Consider the following 19,441-nt stretch of genomic DNA (forward strand, 5'->3'; position numbering starts at 1 on the left):
ACGTTTTAAAACCTTGAGGAGGCTTAACCCTGAAGGAGTGGATTGAGAGGTCCGAAGGAAAAACCCAAAGAGAAGAATATTTGTTAGCACTCGGTTTGAGGCATGGTACACTGAACAATGTGCTAGTAAGTTCCCGCTAACAAGGATTTGTGCCACTACAAATGGTATTAGAGTCAAACACTGACCAATGTGCCATTAAGGAGGCTTTAACCCTGAAGGAGTGGATTGAGGAGTCTCACATCAATCAGAAATGGGAACGAGGGCCAACAGTTTGAGTGTTAAAAAAAAATCTATAAATATAGAATGAATTAAATAACCTTAAAGTGATGGAATTGGAATATAATTTACCAAATTCTAAGGAATAAATGCCATAAATTTTGAATTAAAATAAATATAATTATAAATACACAAAAATAATTAACATTTAATAATTAACAAAACAAGAACAGTAAATATTGGTTAATTAGCATTTATCAACACAATTTTTACATAACCACACATCAAATTGACGAATTTAAAAGAAAAAAAAGGACCCAAAAAAGGAGAAAAATTGTGTGGATAAATGCTACATAATCAAAGATGAAATTCAAAATATTACCATTTCACCTAAAAAAAAACCCCAAAATATTAAAAAAAAAAATTATAATAATGTTTTTGCATTTTAAAAAAAATATATATTTTTACAATTTGTAAATGATGAGAAAACAAGGGAGAACCGCACGCGAGTCCAACACCAATAACTCGCCGTTATCCCCACTCACTGAGTCGACTCCAACTCCGTCTTCCATAAACGGGTCGGGTTTCATCACTTGTTTTGACACCCGACCGGCGATTACCCGACATACCAACATCGCCCTTCTCCCTCTCCCTCCCCCACCGTTCTCGTGGGCCACTCCGCTTCCGGCGAAAGTACAAATTGCTGCTACCGACGACGACCCTTTCACTCCAGGGAAGCTCCACGCGCCGCCGTATCCATCGTATTTTGCGCAGTCGGATGTCGGACCCATGCAATGAAACCTCATTACCTCGTTCCCATCAGCAACGCAACGGGCATTCTCCTCGTCGGCGGGACATCCCATCGCCGCTTTATCTTTGACCATTTCGCGATACTCTTCAAACCGAGCCACCGTCTTGGACCCATTCTGGACCTTGAAAATCATCTCGATCCGACCCGTAAACGCCTTGGGGCTCCAGCTAGTGTGGAAGATTATCTCAACCACGCTCCGGGAATGGTGCCCCTCCGGCAACTCCGAAAGCGCCGGAAAGATAAGATCGTCGGCCCTAATTATCGGACGAGACGAAACGCTCGTTCTCGGCCGGATGCAGGGGCTCAAACCGGGTTCCGATTTCGAGAGTCTCGGGTTTTTGGGAACCGGTTTTTTCTCTGGCGGCGAGTGATTTGGGTTCTTTTTCTTGGATTTGGTGGTTTCGACGACGTCTTTGAGGCTCTGAACGCTCTTCCGGCAACTGGCGCTGGGGATTAGATTTTTAGGGGTTGGATGATAAACGTCTTGGAAGGCTCTGGATTTGCAGTGAAGTGATTTGACCCACGCCATTAACGGAGCTCAATGAAACACCGCCGCCGTCGTTGCCGGAGATTCGCCGGAATTTTTTTTCTCTCTGGAAAAAGAAAAAGGGTCAAGTTGGGTATTGGGTCTGTCTCATTCTCCGTCGCTGTGTGTAAAAGAAGTGGAAACGGAACGAACACTCGCAGGCGCCATAATAAATGGAGCCTTTTATTCATTACACGTCTCACGCATCTCCAAATGACTAAATTGCCCTCATCTCAATTTTTCTTTTTTCTTTTTTCTTGTAATTATATTAAAATTTCGGGTTTAATTTATTAATTATTTTATTTTCAAATTCAATAACTACGGCAATTTGAATCTTTTATTTTTTTTATTTTGTTTTTTTAAATTTGTTGAGTTAAGTTGAAGTTTAACTTTGTAAGTAATTTTTTTAATAAATTTTAAATATTTCAATTTCTTATTAGACATAAAATTCACATTTTTAAAATTTTATGAAAACAAATTAAAAAAAAAATTCTCAACTAAACTTATTTTAATCTTTATTATTTTATTAACTTAATTATATATCACTTGAAAATAAAATAGATTTTGTAAATCAATATACAAAATTAAGTGTATGTTTATATATATTTATTTATTTATTATTGTTTTGGTGATGGTCTTATCTTTAGCCACGTGGACCGGTCTGATTTTCTCTAGCAGAGGAGAACAAAAAGAAATAAGTTTTGATTTTCAGAGGCTTTTGTGGTCCCCACCTTCTTTTTTCTTTTTCTTTTTTTTAACCGTTGGATTCATTTGAATCCACATGATTAGGTATTGATGGTGATTAACGTTAGGCCCTAATCGCACTTGATTATAACTCTTAATCTTGAATTATTTTATTTAAAAAAAAAATGAATTTACACCTTTTTAAAATTAATGTATAATAAATTTGAGAATTTTAAAACAATTAAAAGCCTAAAAGTTCAATTTTTAATTTTGAAAGTTCATAGATTAATTAAAAATTAAAAACGGATCTTATTTTTAATTTATTATTATACGTTTTGTTTTGAAAGTGCAAACTAATTAATTATAATTAAGCTCATTAATTTTATTTTCTCTCACCCTTTCTCTCTCTATTCATTAATATTTAATTTCCATCAATTTCATTCTCTTCAGCTAACAAAATTGACTTGTAATAATATACGTGTAAATAAATACATATATTTTTTTTAATATATTCATAATTAATTTCGTTGTTTTTATTGCGATGCTATTTTGTCTATTTTCTCGACTAGAAAAATCTTTTTGGATGTGACACATCAAAAAGAATTATTTTTTATTACAAAAATTTTAAATCAGGTCCTATCATTGGCCAAAAAATACTTGATTTTTAAAATATATATATATATATATATATATATATATATATATATATTTAGATTTTATTTATTTATTTATTTATGATATTGTGGGGGTGGTTTTAATTTATTTATTTTTTTTATAAAAAAAAGAGGATTTTTATGGGATGAAATGAAATGTATGCGTGGATGTTGGAATTTGAGGTATTGGACAGAGAATTGAATTTGAAACAAAATTGGTGAACTGAGTTTGTGGAGACAAACACTTTAATTTCGCATTTATGTCTCAAACCCCACTTCCCACTTCCACTTCTTTTTCAATTATAACTTTAACCACCTACTTCTTTCTTACTTTTAAAAAATTACCATAAAAGTTATTTTATCATTTTTACATCCCTAACTTACCTATCATAGCTCATGCATGCTTCGTCGACTTAGGTGGTGAGGAGTTAAATTAGAATACAAAACACGTACTGATGGATGGAGATGAATACAATAAACTAGTCGTAGGTAGCCTTATCGGTCCCTTCGAGGGTCTTATGATGTTGGAGATGAAAATGATCGAAATTTTGTCAAGGACGATTATAAAGTCGTACACTCACTACGACGAATGGAGGACAAAGTAAACTTGGCGATAATAAGAAATAAAACGAACAACAAACAAATATTAATAACTGATCTGAAAATACCTATGATCGAGTGGTAAGGGAAAGGATATATATATATATATATCGAATTTTGATGAATTACATAATACCACGAGAAATTAGACATAAGTGATTTACTTAAGCTAATTACTATGCTCTGTCTATACATTACGAGACTATAGGAATATGTTACTATGTAGAAAGTAGTGAAGAGTTTGCTAGTGTTGATATTTAGTACTAAACTATAATTTACCATATATATGTCATATTTGATATTTTATTATAGGGCAAATATCTAGATATTTACTTTTTTTTACCATATGCTTTACATATCCTTATAATTTATTTGATTATAAATAAGATAACTTTCACAATTTAGCTGTGATGAATTAAGCAAACATTCACAGCTAGCTTATCCTTAACGGTGAATTGTGAAGATGGACCCTCATAGTACTGTATTGACGTGTTATATGAATGATATGATGCAGGGATGATTAGAGATCTACTAATTTATCCATAATCATGAATAGTCAAGACATGACCCACGTTGGTATGAGATGATGAGTTGATAGATGAGCACCAAAGAACTCGATTACGAGAATCAATGAACTCCAAGGAGTACCCACGAGCTAGATTAGGAAGAGTGGGGGTATTTTCGTCATTTAGTAGGCTATATATATATATATATATATATATATATATATATATATATATATATAGAGGAATCTTCCATGGAAATTTGAATTAGGGAAGGGGAGGGGAGAGAAAAGAATAGAATAGAAGAATTACAAAACAGAATAGAAGCTTTGTAGAGAGATAGAGAAGCACTGAAATTTAAACTATGAGCCTTAGGAGGGAAATTAATTGTGTTGTTTGATTTAATTAATTAAATTCATATTAGGTTATTATTATTGGCATAGGCTCTAGGGTGTGGGATTTACAAAGCTCAAATTTAATATAATAACCTACAAATTAATTGCATCAACCCATTGCATTGAGATAATCAAACTCCATAATTATTTCAAATTAATGATTATGTTTGCTTTTTCTAGTTTAATTAATATTCAATATCTTTTTATTCATTTTTCTAAAATCTTTCTTTTCTTAGCTCGGTGCAAGCGAGGAGAGGGATTCAAACCTTCGACACCCTAATTCGTATCTATGTGTTCTAATCCTCTGAGCTACAAGTCTCATCTTGTCTCTACTGAATCTATTTTTAGGGTACCCTAAAATAAGAACCCATTTTCAAATTAAGAACCCTAGTTGGAAATTCGAACCAAAACCCATTTTCAAACAAAAAAATCTTAATCTCGTAGGTAGTTATAAATATTAGTCGTAATTAGATTAGAAAAAACAAAAAGGAAAGAGGGAGCAGGGGCTTTTGACAGCCTTTGGTGTCACGCCTGCACCCACAAATCTAATTTCAATTCAAACTTTCGTTTTTACCACATTCAAACTTACCATTTCCCCTTTTTCTATTCCTACCTTTTTTACCCTTTTTTACCTCTCCCACATACACAATAAAAATAACCCGACTCGGTCAAGATAATATTTTTTACTTATAATAAACCTCAGACATTGGTAATATGAAGTTGTATAATAATAATAATTGTGTAACATTAAATATACGAAAACCTATAGCATCAATTAAGGGACCTTCATGAAGTTGACCTTTGACCATAAACTTTGAATTAAATTATTATAACATATATATAAATTCAAACCCTAAGCTTAAAATATTTAAATTAAGTGTTCGGTTTTGCAAAACACGCTAAGATATTTTATGTGTGATTTTATTTTCATACCCGGGGAATGAAATAAACAAATAAATAATATGAAATAATTATTAATTAAGAAAATGTAATTTAAAATAGTTTGTAAAATATTTCAACAAAGAAGCTTGAGTTGGAAGTATGATTTTGGATCTTAAGCAATTATAACAATATCATTACTTGTAATTATTCAAATCATAATACTAATTAAAAGAAAAACAACATTATTTTAATTTTTATTATTCACTTGTTTTGATGCTCCTTTATCAATGCCACATTTTGTGGTGAATAATTCTATTTTATTATATTCTTAAAGTATTTTTTTTAATTAATATAAATTATTTCAGAGGAATGAGCTGAATAAAAGGTGTGTTTTCAATTTATTAGACAAAAAAGTGTTTAAATATGTTTTTTTTTTAATTTAAGAATATATTTTAAAAATTAATTCATTAGGTGAAGAGTAATTTTCGTACAATAATTTTATTATTGTTATTATTATTCAAGTTTTTTTTTTTTAATATATAGTATACATTATCTTGATAATATTTTATGTAACAAATAACATCGAACTTAAGATATTGAATTTGACTATTTGTAATATTATATATTGGATAGAAAAATAATAAAAATAAAATTAATAAATATGAAAAATAATAATAATAATAATAAGTTGGTAGATAATAGTATATAAGTTTGGTAGAAAAGGGTAGGAAGCATATGGATGTTTGGTAGGTTTGCAACCTCATTTATCAGTGTATGATGTTTACCTCTCATCAACCACTTTCCTGTGAAACCGTTGCTTCAATGATTTCTATGATTGAGCTACCGAAAAAAAAGGTGCACCTTGTTGGTATATGATACTCTCATTCGAATATGATCTCGGTTCATTCATGTATTTCTCATGTATATGCATGTCATATGCCCACTAGCTCCTCAGAATCGCTCTCAGTAGTAAAAATAGGATCGTTACATTCAACCATAAAGACTTTACGAGCATTCACTACGTTAGCCCTTGCACCAGGGCATTCCACCAATTTTTGGAGATGCCTACGTACACTTTACACACCGTCATTTTGAAGAACACTTGCCTCCCTCCTCCAAGCGGTGGAAACCAGAAGATCGGAGAAATAATCATAACTTCTCGCATTGTCACGTCTTTATTAGAATATTACTTACGATTGGTCAATAACTCAAAGAATACATAAACTTATAACGATAATTTGTAAATGAATGAAGAATATAAGTATAGATAACATGTGGTTTTGTCTTAAAATCACATGGAATTTAGGCAATGTTTGGAAACATGGAATATTATTGGCTGTCATTTTCTCTCTAATTTTGGAGACATTCATCCATTTGTTTAGTGTATAAAAAGAAATCCAAACTTATGAGTTGTCTCTTTGTTGCATTCACAAAAATTCCCATTAATTTAATCTTTATCGTTTCGTACATTTTATATTGTATTAGGAATGTAAACACAGTCTCACGTTAATACAAATTTTTCATAAGAACAAACAAAAAAAATTAATAATAATGTAATTAATCGGAAAAATGAACAAAACATTCTTTATAATAGTGTGGAAACCTCTTTCTAATATAAGCGTTTTACCAACTCTAATAGTACGAACCAATAAAATCTTTTGACAAAGCTTTTTTAAGCTTTAGTGCTATTTTTGTAAAGATATAAAAAAGTATTTTATTTTTCAACCCTCTTAGTGGGTTACTTTCTTTTTTTCTTATCCAAACTTTTTTTTTTTTTTTTTTAATAATCTTTCATTTATGTTGATCATTATGTTTATGAATATTATAGATATATTTATATTTATATATAAAAAGAGCAATTTATAGGGTGAGTGAAGAATGGATTGGGGTTGGGGCGAGGGTGCGGGCTCCTCGATCCATTCCCTATTCCTCGAACGCATTTGAGGGTCGAGTCCCCCACAAGCCACGGCTCATTCAACCCATTTAAGAGTAAGTCAAATAGACATTTCTAATGATTAAATTGTATACCATGGCCAATCATTACTATTTAAATTTAAATAAAATATTAAAATTAAATTAAAATGGTAAAATTAGAGTTCGGGTTAAAAAATTTAAATTAAAATCCCCCATTTGGATCATGCAGATGGGCCTTCAAGCTGGCCCATTGGGCTTTCATATGCAATGGGCCTTTAACTTTCACTGATAGAGAGATACAAAGCTTTTCACTTGGGCTTGGTTCTATTAAAGAATTAATTAATTAATACAATTTGATTAAAATTAGCATTTAAATTAATTTAAAAAAGTACATCATAATAATTGGGAAACACTGAAAATCTACTTGTAATTAATCAGCATATTATAAATTATGTTTTTATTTATTTATTTATTTATTAAAAAGAACAGTTATTAGATTTGTTTGTGTTAAGGTACATAAATTATATGTAATAATACCAATATAATAAAAACAAATTAGAATAAATTATTGGTTTTCTTTAATTATTAGATTTCAAAGAGTATTCTAATTAGAATCTAAATGTCTTTCTCAAGTACACGACATTGACCCCAAACTCAATTTTATAATATAATTAAATTATTATTCAGCAAATAAAACATATTATGGTTAATAAAGTACTTTTTTAATTAACAAAAATAAATTAATTATTTAAACTTGGATAATGTGATAAAATTGTTGGGAGTTAAAATAAAAATAATTTATATTTCTTATTTTTAGATATTTCATTTCAAACCATTTTACCAAAAACTTTAAACATTTAAAAATAAAAATTTAATAGTGGGCTGAAACGCTGAGGTTGCGACACGTGGAGTGGGGCATCACAAAATCATCGTATCTTCGGAATTTTGTTTTAAATACCCTAAAAAAAAATTTTAATTTTCTTGCCTCAATTTTATCAATTTAAACATAGTTCAACTTATTTTTTTTTTATTTTAAGTCAGAGAGACTCAAGCTTTTAATTTTTTTATCGAAAACATATATTTTATTCAGTAGAGCTATGCTCATATTATAATTGGTTAAAACATATATCTACGATTAAAGAAAGATGTAGAAGCTGCATAGATTATTTGAATTATGCCTACTATGATCAACCAGGGTGAAAAAATAGAATGGGCGTTGGGTAATAATTCCATATTGATCCGAACTAATCCATATGCTCCCATTTTTAATAAGATTTCGGTTAGAAGCATACAAGTACTGTAATGTGCCTCTCCGTGGGTATCTGGTAACCATGTATGTAAGGGTATAATCGGTGATTTGACAGCAAAAGCAATAGGAAATCCGATATAGAATATTATTTCTAGTGCTATAGGATACGATTGATTAGCCGATGTTTCAAAATTTAAAGTTGGTTCATTAGAACCATATAAACCGATACCCAGGACTCCCATTAACAAAAAAAATGGAACCTCCCGCAAGGTATAAAATAAACTTTGTATCTGAATACAACCGTTTCTTTCCTCCCCACATCGATAGAAGTAGATAAACGGGAAGACTCCCAATGTTCGAATATTCTCAGGTACTCATAATTTTTATTAAAAAACAATTGTAAAGATTTTTTTTATAATTTTTTAAAAATTTAGAAATATTATTAAAATTTTAAAAAATTTATCATGATATTTTTATTAGTCAACATTCACAACTATTAGCATCCATTGAATCACATGCATGTGTGGAAAAATCTGAATCCAAAAGAACAAAATTCCAAAACCCTAAAAGTATTGAGAAAAAAAATATATAATAATTTCAAAATCTAATAATTTTGCACCACAAAAATTATGGCATCTGGTCAACACCAAAAAACAGAAAAGAAAAAAAGCCCACTTTTTAAAATAATTAATTAACTAATTAATAAAAAAAAATGAAAATATTTAGTGTGCTTTATGTAAAAGCAAGAAAATAATAGCAAAAGGAGTAAATTCTATAAGGACAACACATTTATAAATATACATCGGCCCCAAATCAATAAATGTTTATACAGCTTTGTCTATTACACACATAACATCCAACCCGATCATAATTTCTTTTACTTACCCCGAACAATTATGAACGTACGAGTCACGCACACGTGCCATGTCGGTGGAAACTCGAGAAATAATAATAACAACGATGACGACGAACAATTACGAGGGGGAGAGGGCCAGTTGGTGGCTTTGGTTTCCCAGCTGGATGCTTTTGGCTTAGTAGATGGTGATGGTGAGAAATAGTTCATTGTTTGGTACTCTACAAACATGGATTTGATTGCCCTTTTGTTGCTTTCTTTGTCACAAACCCTTCTTTTTCTATTCTAACAATCATTCCATTTGTTTTCTATCTTTCTTTCTTTTTCGTGTGCGTGTCCGTCAGGGTCGGATTCGAGTTCAAAAGTTAGTCCAATTTAGCTGTGTTGGAGCTTGAGACATTCATCGTCTCTATTCTCTGTAAAGTTTTGTTTTATAGTACCGAATCTGATGACAAGTTATCCGTTGCATGGTCATCACTTTTTTTTTTTCATCATACATCTTGATGGTAACGAGATGCCCACGTAATAATAATGATTTTAATAGTCTTATACAAGATTGTATCTTCTTCAGAAACAACTGTTTGAGTTTGTTCCAATAGTTGCACACGTGAGATCCTAATCATCTTCCTCCGTTCGATGATGAAAGTCTCACATCGGCTAATTTAGGGAATGATCGTGGATTTATAAGTGAGGAATACTAACTCCATTGGTATGACACCTTTTGGGGAAGCTCAAAGCAAATCCATGAGAGAACCTATACTCAAAGTGGATAATATCATATCATTGTGGAGAGTTGTGTTTGTCTAACACCTCCTAGTGTTGTCAGCCGTTGGAGGTGGACTTTCCTTCCAGGACCACATAAGGTCAAATTATGAACAGATCGCCAAGTTTTGCCTACGCTATGGTTTCACAAGATTGAACCTTTTTTCTTTAGTCAATACAAAAGAGTTGTAGAGCACGAGGGAATGCACTTTCATTCTCGGGACCGCTATGTCTATGTATTCAACTCCTCTTTTGAAGATGCACGCGCAACATGAGAAAAAAGAGCATAAAACAAGTCGATCAACTTGGTACTACTCTTAACTGAAATAGGAATAAGTATATGTCTGTCTCTTAATATAGGGAACAGGTCCACGTAGCTTACTGAGTCATTAGACAAGCGTGTAGACGTCTAAAGTACTAAAAACTAAATATTAAAAAAAAAAAAAAGACATATATTAATATATATCATTCAAATCATACATTCATTCACCTAACTTCCCATACTCGATTTGCTTCTTTATTTCCCCATCTTGTTTGCCCCACATTTTTATTTTATTTTAAACCCCACAAATTATTTATATCACAAATAAATAAATAATTGAAATAAACGTTTTAAAAATTGTTCGTTATGTTTCATTAATTCTTGCATGATATAGTAGAGATATGAATGTAATTCTTACATATAGATAGGAAATTTAATATGTTGATTAATTTATTGCATTTATGGAAAGAGTAGGACAAATAAAAAAAATAAAAAAATAAAAAAATAAAAAAGAAATTGTCGCTAAAATTTATGCAACATATTATATTAATTAATATCTATGTTATTTTATTTGGTAAGCCACAATATGTCTAGAATCCAATGTGTATGTGGGTAAAAAATAAATAAAATAAATAATAAATTTCCCATTATCATTTAATTAAAATTGATTAATGGTTTTATTTATTTATTTAGTTGTTAGATTTAAAGAGGAACATAAAAATTGGACGCTACGCTATGGATGGGTTGGATTTGAACACACCCTTTGCCTCCAAATATTAAATGTAAGGGACTCGGGATTAGGGAAACTTACATCGTATTCTATAATATAAAATATTTAAATCAATTAATTATTATTATTTAGAAAAAATATCTTAACCGTACATATACATTTAAATAACAACAATAAATAATTTTTTTTAATTTTTTTAAACATAAATGTTAAAATGTTAATTTGAAATAAATTTGTTAGGATTAGTTTTTCATTTTTTAAAAAAGTTGATAACTTTAGAGAAAAAAAGAAAGTTTAAAAATAATTTTTTATTATATGTATATACAAAAAAGGGGTAAGAGAGTGAAGTGATGTGAAATGGATGGTTGTATGAAAAATAAAGACGGGGGATAATTGGGTCATGAATCTGAGCTGTCAATCAGGCGTGGCACACACCTACTATGTGGAGCCTGCGCTGTACAATCCCACGTGGTCGTTTTAATTAATTGTTTGTTAATAATATTAAAAAGAAATAATAAAAAATTGTGAATTACGTAAGGGGAGTTAGAATCCACCTCGGTTTCAAGGCATCGCAAAACTTTGTTGTATCCACCGTTGCGTCACTTTCATCATACCAATTCCTTTGACCACTCCAACGCACCCCACCATATCTTCTCTCTCTCTTCCCGTATTCTCACTTACATGCATTCTAGTAAAATTTGTGTTCTCACTTACCTGCATTCTAGTAAAATTTTTTTTACAGGTCATCCACCTTGTTGAATTGCTCGTTCTCCTAATTGAATTATCCATCCTCAATACTTAGCAGATCTATAGCGACGATGGACGACGGCTTAGCCAACGGCCTCAACCGTGCACAGACTCGGCAGCCGAAAGTATATGGAGGCTGGCAACTGGTTCGGGCACTATTGAGCAGCTCCGACAATGAAACGTTGAAGCGGATTTGAATTACTTTTGGTATTCACATGGGATGCGCAACGTAACTTATGTTGATGCAGCTGCCAATTGGCATGCCCTGGTTCAATCCTCATACCATTTTATAACCCTCTTAAAAATAATTTAAACTATTTAAAAAAATAATTTTGTATATATTAAAATTGAGTTATAAATCTTAATAAGTTTTTAAAGATAAATAAATATATATATTTACCAGCTGGGTTTATTGTTTAATAAAAATTGTTTGATATGTCTAAAAAATGTCGACCAAATCCATAAATACTTTCCGTATTAAAAATTAAAAATTTAATAAAAAAAAGTAAAATAGATTAATAAATAATCGAAGAGATTTACAGATATTATTAAATATATTATTTAAAAGAATTTATATATAAAAAAAAAAAAGAAAAAATCCAGAACTTTAGTAATCTGGTTTCCCTTCGGCCTCGATCCTTTAATTTGCTCCTCTGCCACATCCTCCTTCATGTCCCACTCTCTGCCTTCTTCTTCTCTCTCTCTCTCTCTGTTCGATTCTTTGCTGTATATATAAGTAATCTTCCACTAAATTTCCTTTGTTCTTCGCCATTGATTTCGACCCAATTTTCTTCTCACTCTGCGACGCTCTCACTCACTCTTCTTCAATGTAATCTTCCATTCATTTTTTCTATGATGGGTTTCTTCCATCTTCATTATCTTCTTTCTTCCTGTTGCAATTCATGGGGTATTTGAGAAATTGATGAGTGCAAAAGGGATTTGAATCAAATACGAGATTATGAAGGTTAAGGAAATGCACCCTCTGTGTTGCATCTCGGTCGAAAGTTTTGGAATCGGATGTGGTGGCGATGGAGACAAGTCCAGAGACGAAGCTGCGGCGTTGGCTCTGTCGAGGACGAAGAGCATGCCGGCGAGTTTTGCGGCGTTTTCCGATGGATCTGATGGGAATGTTATCAGACGGCCACTTGGATCCAAATCCACAGTCGCTGGGGTTCTTCAGAAGTGGACCAATTACGGCAAGGGGTGGAGATCGAGGTGGTTCCTCCTCCGTAATGGGGTATTATCCTACGCGAAGATTCGCCGGCCGGAGAATCTTAACCTTCTTTCCCCTAACGACGACGTGCGATTGATCGGAGAGAGTTCGAGCAATCGGATTCCAAGGGGAGATGAGAAAGACAGAGGGAGGCAAAAGCAGCGGAAAGCGGTGGGAGTGGTTCATCTCAAGGTATGAAACTTAAGAACGAGATTGGGAATTTTTGAGAAATTTTACACAAAAACACGATCTGGGTTGTTCTGATATGATCCGATGATCTTGTACAGAGCATCAAACTAGCAATGCGACATGCCTTTTAGGCCAAAAATTTGGCGCTGAAGAGAGAAATAGCTTGTGTTTTTATCCATTCATGCCATTTTGATTTCTTCTCTCTTTTTCTCTCTCCCTCTGAGTCTGATTTTGCCAGACACTCAGGAGGCGGCATTGAAATCTGAGCAAAAAGCAAACGCGTGAACTACAGGTTTATAGCATTGTTCGTCGTATCTCCTCCTGCGCTTACTCTTTTCTGGGTCTTTCTCTGATGAACTTAATTGCAAATTTTCACAGTTTTCTAACTGTTTGTCGATGTCTAGTGGGTCACATCCCACAGGTGGATTAAGGGGCCATTTCAGAAGGCTTATTGTTCATCAGAACGCTTGCTTCATTTCTCATCATTTTTCTTGCTTGGATTTGAAATCTCCAACCATCTTTATCTTCTCCAATGAATTTCACCTTTTCCCTCCTTCCTTTCACTGTTTCTGAGATTGATTGCTTACTCATTTTATGGTTGTTTTCCACATCCGTTTTTTTATTCCTGCTTTAGCCGACACCTCAAAAAGGGAGGAGAGATACCCTTTTGAAGGATTGTGTTTATTGATTCTTTTGGGTACAACCATTTAAAGAATTTGGTCTAAGCGAGTTACTATGTTGCTTGCTCTAATGGGTGTAATAAAAATGAAATCCCTGCTAACTTTTTAGGCATTGGGTAGATTTTGTATTACTCTCCAGCAGATGTTTTTGTTCATAGTCTTCGGGGCTTTGTTTTGGGAGAGGCAAATGTAGAAGAATATGTGTTGTTATGGCTTTGCTTAATTTGAACGTGCCATTTTGTAATATCTGAAATTTGTTAATGCAGATCGGATCATTTCGAGAGAGCAAGTCGGATGATAGAAGGTTTTATATATCTACTGCTACGAAGACTCTTCATTTGAGAACTAATTCGAAGAGTGACCGAGGTGCTTGGATTCAAGCCTTGGCTTCTGATCACAGCATATCTCCTTTAACGAATTATAATCTCTCCCCGGTGCTGAGTGATTTATCGGTATCAACTGGCCGATTAACGAAGCGTTTAGTTGAAGAGGGAATCAGTGAAACTCTTGTTAAGGACTGCGAACGGATAATGCTCTCCGAATTCTCGGAAATTCAAGGGTATCTTCAAGTTCTATGTGAAGAACGATATAACCTGCTTGATACAATTAGGCAGTTGGAGGTAATGGTATCTTTCGAAGCTCTTTTCCTCTTTGGATTGTTAGTATTTGGTGATCGTAATATCCATCCACAATTAACATTTCAGGACTTTTCTTATTCGGATGCATCCTAGGGCCTGTCGGTATTAAATGCACATCTATACACATCTAACTAAAGCCGATATCTGGTGAAGCGAGTGTTTTTAAGTCGATTACTTCATGTAGGACACATGCTAAAGATTGATCTGTTCATGGACAAATTAAGTGTGTAGATGCATTTAATTTTAACATTGGAAAGGATTGTATAATCTAGGCATTGCTTTTCTTTTCATTATAAGTTTGTCCTTGTTCTTAGACAAAGCTAATTCGGAATTGTCTTCCCTTTGTGGCACAACGTTCTTGTCTTCATTGTTCGATGAGTCCAGTTAGGGTCAATAGATTGATTCGTGGTTGAGTTCATATGGTTCAGTGTGTGTATATATGTACTGATATGCTACTCCTGTGCCTTACATATTTGATTTTACCATTGAATTCAGGCTGCTAATTTTGAAGCTGAAGCTTCTGGAATGAACGATGGCGAATTCCAACTTACGAAACACGATCTTTCTTCTGAAGAACGTGGAAAATATAGTGGTTCGTTCCCTTCTCTTTTCTTCTCCTTATTTGATTGAACTCGGCTTTGCATATACCTTTTTTTTCCTTTGTAATTCATCTCGTCGACCGAATTGTTTCTTATAAGACAAGAAGATTCAGTAAACTATGATAGACTATGATAGCTCTCTGTTTTTGTTGCGTGTTGACATTTTCAATGTTCGATGCGATTTAGAAAAACTAAACCGGTTATGTCGATATATGCTGATTTTACTTGTAAATTATATATTAGTTAGTGCATTAATCTCAATTATGCATAAAAGATTACAAGCTTCATGGAGTTTATACTTGTATCTGGTTTGTAGAATGCAGCACCACGGAATCATCAGACGATATTGAGAAACAAGAAATCGAGGAGGTTTCGGACGAAGATGAATTGTCCTTTTACGATACCAGAGATTGTTTCGCTGAAAATTCTGTCGAGGTCGAGCCATATGAAGTAGGTTTAGGTGGAGTTAATAGCAACACTGAAAATTATCATTATGACAATGCTGACAGAACGCCCGATCAGCTGGAGTTCCAGAACAAATATTCACACATTCAAAGACGTAAACAGCTTCCTGAACCGGTGGAGGAGGAGAAACGAGTCAGCCTTTGGTCAATAATCAAAGACAATGTAGGAAAAGATCTGACAAGAGTATGCCTCCCGGTTTACTTCAACGAGCCGATATCATCACTGCAGAAATGCTGCGAAGACATGGAGTATTCTTATCTATTGGATCAGGCATACGAGCAAGGGAAACAGGTGAGCTTTATAAGAAGATGAAAAGCTCTTAGAAATCTTGTTATACAAGGAATTGTAGGATTTGGGAACTTGTATAATGTGCAGGGAAATAGTCTACAAAGGATTCTGAACGTTGCAGCTTTCGCGGTTTCGGGGTATGCTTCGTCAGAAGGCAGGCATTGCAAACCATTCAATCCGCTGTTGGGGGAAACTTATGAAGCGGATTTTCCCGAGAAAGGGATTCGGTTCTTCTCCGAGAAGGTGAGTAAATGGGATAACAAATTATATGAGAGTATATGATGAGATAATTGTAATAGTAATTTGAAAATGGATGTGTATTTATGTAGGTGAGTCACCATCCGACTCTGATAGCATGCCATTGTGAAGGGAGAGGGTGGAAGTTTTGGGGAGATAGCAACCTTCAGTCCAAATTCTGGGGAAGGTCGATTCAGCTGGACCCTGTCGGAGTTCTTACGCTTGAGTTCGACGACGGCGAAATCTTCCAGTGGAGCAAGGTATGTGAACTGAAACCCCATACTATACTTTGTCGAGGATAATTATTGAATCGGAAGCCCAAAATTGGAGAGGGTCTATTGCTTCATCTCATATATAGATTACTCGCTCATAGTCTGTGAGATCTCACATTGGTTGGAGAGGGGAATGAAACATTCTTTATAAGAGTGTGGAAACCTCTTTCTAGCAGACGTGTTTTAAAACCTTGAGGGTAAGCTTGAAAGGAAAACCCCAAAGAAGACAATATCTGCTAGTGGTGGGCTTGGACTCTTACAAATGGTATCAGAGCCAGACACTGAGGGGTGTGCTAGCGAGGACACTGAGTCTTAAAGGGGGTGAACACTGAGCCCGAAGGGGGTGGATTGTGAGATCCCACATCGATTTGGGAGGGGAACAAAACATTATTTATAAGGGTGTGGAAACCTCTTTCTAGTAGACACGTTTAAAACCTTGAGGGTAAGTCCGAAAGGGAAAGCCCAAAGAGGACAATATCTGTGGAAAGTTATTTCTTCTAATGTACGTGAATAGAGTCATAAATCTCATTTTATGGTTTCTTTTAGGTAACAACAAATATCTATAATCTCATCCTCGGGAAAGTATATTGCGATCACCATGGAACAATGCACATACGTGGCAATCGGGACTATTCTTGTAACCTCAAGTTCAAAGAGCAATCGTTTCTCGACCGAAATCCTCGTCAGGTATGCTATATAGTTTGTTGGTGGCAGTTCTCATTCTTTTTCTTTTTTGTAAAAAAGAAACTAAATCCAATGTATACTACATCTGTGTAGGTTCATGGCTACGTCGAAGACGTAACAGGGAAAAAAGTTGCAACGTTGTTTGGGAAGTGGGACGACAGCCTGCGTTATGTAAATGGTTATGAGAATGCAAATTCAAAGATTCATGATGGTAGTTTGTTGTGGAAAAGTAGCGAACCGCCCTTGAATCCGACTCGATACAACTTGACTTCATTCGCGATCACTTTGAATGAGCTGACACCAGGGCTCAAGGTATAACCAAACATGATATGTGTTGAAAAATCAGTCATTTAGCATATGTATTTGCCTCTACCATACACCCTTTTGTGTATCTCTAATTGTTTTGTATAGCTTTGTCTGATCCTGGATATTTGATCACGGATTAAGGAGTTGCTACCTCCAACGGATTCCAGACTCCGACCGGATCAACGGCATCTGGAAAATGGCGAGTACGATAAAGCCAATGAAGAGAAGCTACGGTTAGAACAAAGGCAAAGAATTGTATGTCGAGCTCTTCGTTTCATTCGTTTTCTTTTCATTATCTACATGTTCTCTGCTCTTGGTGATTCATAGCGGTTTGTCTATGTCAGTCAAGGAAGTTACAAGAAAACGGTTGGAAGCCGAGATGGTTTCAGAGAGAGGGTAAAGCTGGACCGTTTCGGTACGTCGGGGGATATTGGGAAGCGAGAAAAGAAAGGAAATGGGATGATTGCCCAGATATATTTGGAGAATCGAACCAGGAGAGTACAGCAAATTAGAAGAATGATAATCAGGATTCAGGTCAGTATTTTTCTTTCTTAGTTCTATCCAAAGCTATGATCTGGTTATTATATAAAGTTAAGAACATAATAAGATTTCTTTTAGGAAATAACACAATAAGACATTGTCCCAAAGCCTGTTCAGTTGGCCAAGGGCTTGGGGTCTCTTGGTCATATCGGTTTAGAGGTCCCATGTTCAAACTTTTGAGTGCCTTGGGGCGGGCACGGGCACGGGCACGGGTGCGGGTGCCCTTAGACCTGCCCTTAACCAGTTGCGAGATTAGTCGAAAACACATAAGTTTAGCTGGTTATCAAACACGATGTTTGTTTAAAACTTGGTTTGATACACTTTGGCAGATATAGGAGAGGTAGGATAGACGAAGACCCTCGAGGCCAATCGATGGAGCATCGACGGGGAGTTGTGGCCGATTGGAGGGGTAGCGGATTTGTGATACAGAACACGATATCAACGAAAATGATATAATGAATGATATGTATGCATGGCCATTTTTGTTGTTCTTTTGAAGGTTTAATGTCTGGGATTAGGTGATAGATAGCTTCACAAATGGATGTAATCTGTTCCAAATGTGAAGGGGAGAATAATTGTGATGATATTGCTTCCTCACCTCTTTCATTTGAATCTTTAATCTTTCTCCCCACATCCCAATAAGCTAATGCCTATTTTTGTCATTCAATACTTCTGTCGAGCATTGGAAAGTATGGGGATTTGGCTTATAAGTAATACAAATACTATTTTCAAAATGGTTATGGTCGATAACCGATCCTAGTTAGGTTTGAAAGTCCAGCCCATAAAATGCTAGTGCCCAACTCGTGTGTGTACACAATGTCACGGTTGCATTTCGGCATCGTAACTTTGACATGTTCACGACCAACCTTGAGAGAAATCCAATTGTGGTTTCTAGAACTTTTTCTTCGCCAACTGAACATTACTTGTGCAGAATCTAAGTTTGTTCGACAACACACTTTGCCTGCGCATGCATGTTCAATCATTTGCGACAACCGACTTGCCTTTACACTAGGTCAAGTCAATTGACTCGACCTTGCCTCTACTCGGGGCAAAGGTCTATCATGTACAACATCATATCCCATTATTTCATCATGGTTCCCAATTAACATCACCTATTTGTTAACATCACCTATTTGTCTTGACGATATCCCAAGTTATGGGGTGTCATTGACCATCGCACTTCACTCGATCATGCCATCAAGAATGGACCCACTTAAGATTCATAATATTGCGACATCCATCCATCCGGATTCTATTGGATTATTAGATCCTCATGTATCCATGTCATATCATTTACAAACTCTGTATCGGATAGCGGGTGTATGATCCAACCTCCGACACATGGGCTAGGGCGCAATACCGAAACACCCTTGCTGCTGTATTCTCATTGAAAAACTAATTTCAAAGGAAGTCGTCCAAGACACTCGTCTCACAACGACTTCTGTAACTAACCCACCTCCCATCGGTATCTGACCTGTGCACTCGACCCAACACGACGTCACAACTCGCACCCCTCTTTAACGATGGCTTCACTCGACTCCAC

General features: G+C 34.5%; 2 protein-coding genes across 5 annotated transcripts; one reads left to right on the forward strand and one right to left on the reverse strand.

The window, feature by feature from the left end:
• Window positions 1-542: 542 nt before the first annotated feature.
• On the reverse strand, window positions 543-1,746 carry LOC111430334. The gene has a single exon (XM_023066551.1). The coding sequence runs from the start codon at window positions 1,554-1,556 to the stop codon at window positions 681-683; it is 876 nt and encodes a 291-aa protein (XP_022922319.1). The 5' UTR covers window positions 1,557-1,746; the 3' UTR covers window positions 543-680.
• Window positions 1,747-12,420: 10,674 nt separating this feature from the next.
• LOC111430320 (oxysterol-binding protein-related protein 2A-like) lies at window positions 12,421-18,561 on the forward strand. Of its 4 annotated transcripts, XR_002708315.1 has the most exons (12): window positions 12,424-13,192; window positions 14,136-14,489; window positions 15,003-15,099; window positions 15,423-15,862; window positions 15,947-16,102; window positions 16,189-16,356; window positions 16,915-17,055; window positions 17,146-17,364; window positions 17,500-17,613; window positions 17,703-17,892; window positions 17,977-18,004; window positions 18,113-18,215. XR_002708315.1 is itself a non-coding variant. In XM_023066531.1 (11 exons), exons 1-10 carry the CDS (start codon window positions 12,746-12,748, stop codon window positions 17,868-17,870), a joined length of 2,304 nt encoding a protein of 767 aa, XP_022922299.1. In that variant the 5' UTR covers window positions 12,424-12,745; the 3' UTR covers window positions 17,871-17,892; window positions 18,225-18,561. The 4 variants fall into 4 exon arrangements, 3 of the variants coding, with proteins under 3 accessions (XP_022922300.1, XP_022922299.1, XP_022922298.1); XM_023066531.1 differs by lacking the exons at window positions 17,977-18,004; window positions 18,113-18,215 and adding an exon at window positions 18,225-18,561; XM_023066530.1 differs by lacking the exons at window positions 17,977-18,004; window positions 18,113-18,215 and adding an exon at window positions 18,228-18,561 and having other exon boundaries at window positions 12,425-13,192.
• Window positions 18,562-19,441: the final 880 nt, after the last annotated feature.

Source organism: Cucurbita moschata, unplaced genomic scaffold, assembly GCF_002738365.1.
Source record: "Cucurbita moschata cultivar Rifu unplaced genomic scaffold, Cmos_1.0 Cmo_Scf00033, whole genome shotgun sequence".
Classification (NCBI taxonomy): Eukaryota; Viridiplantae; Streptophyta; class Magnoliopsida; order Cucurbitales; family Cucurbitaceae; genus Cucurbita; species Cucurbita moschata.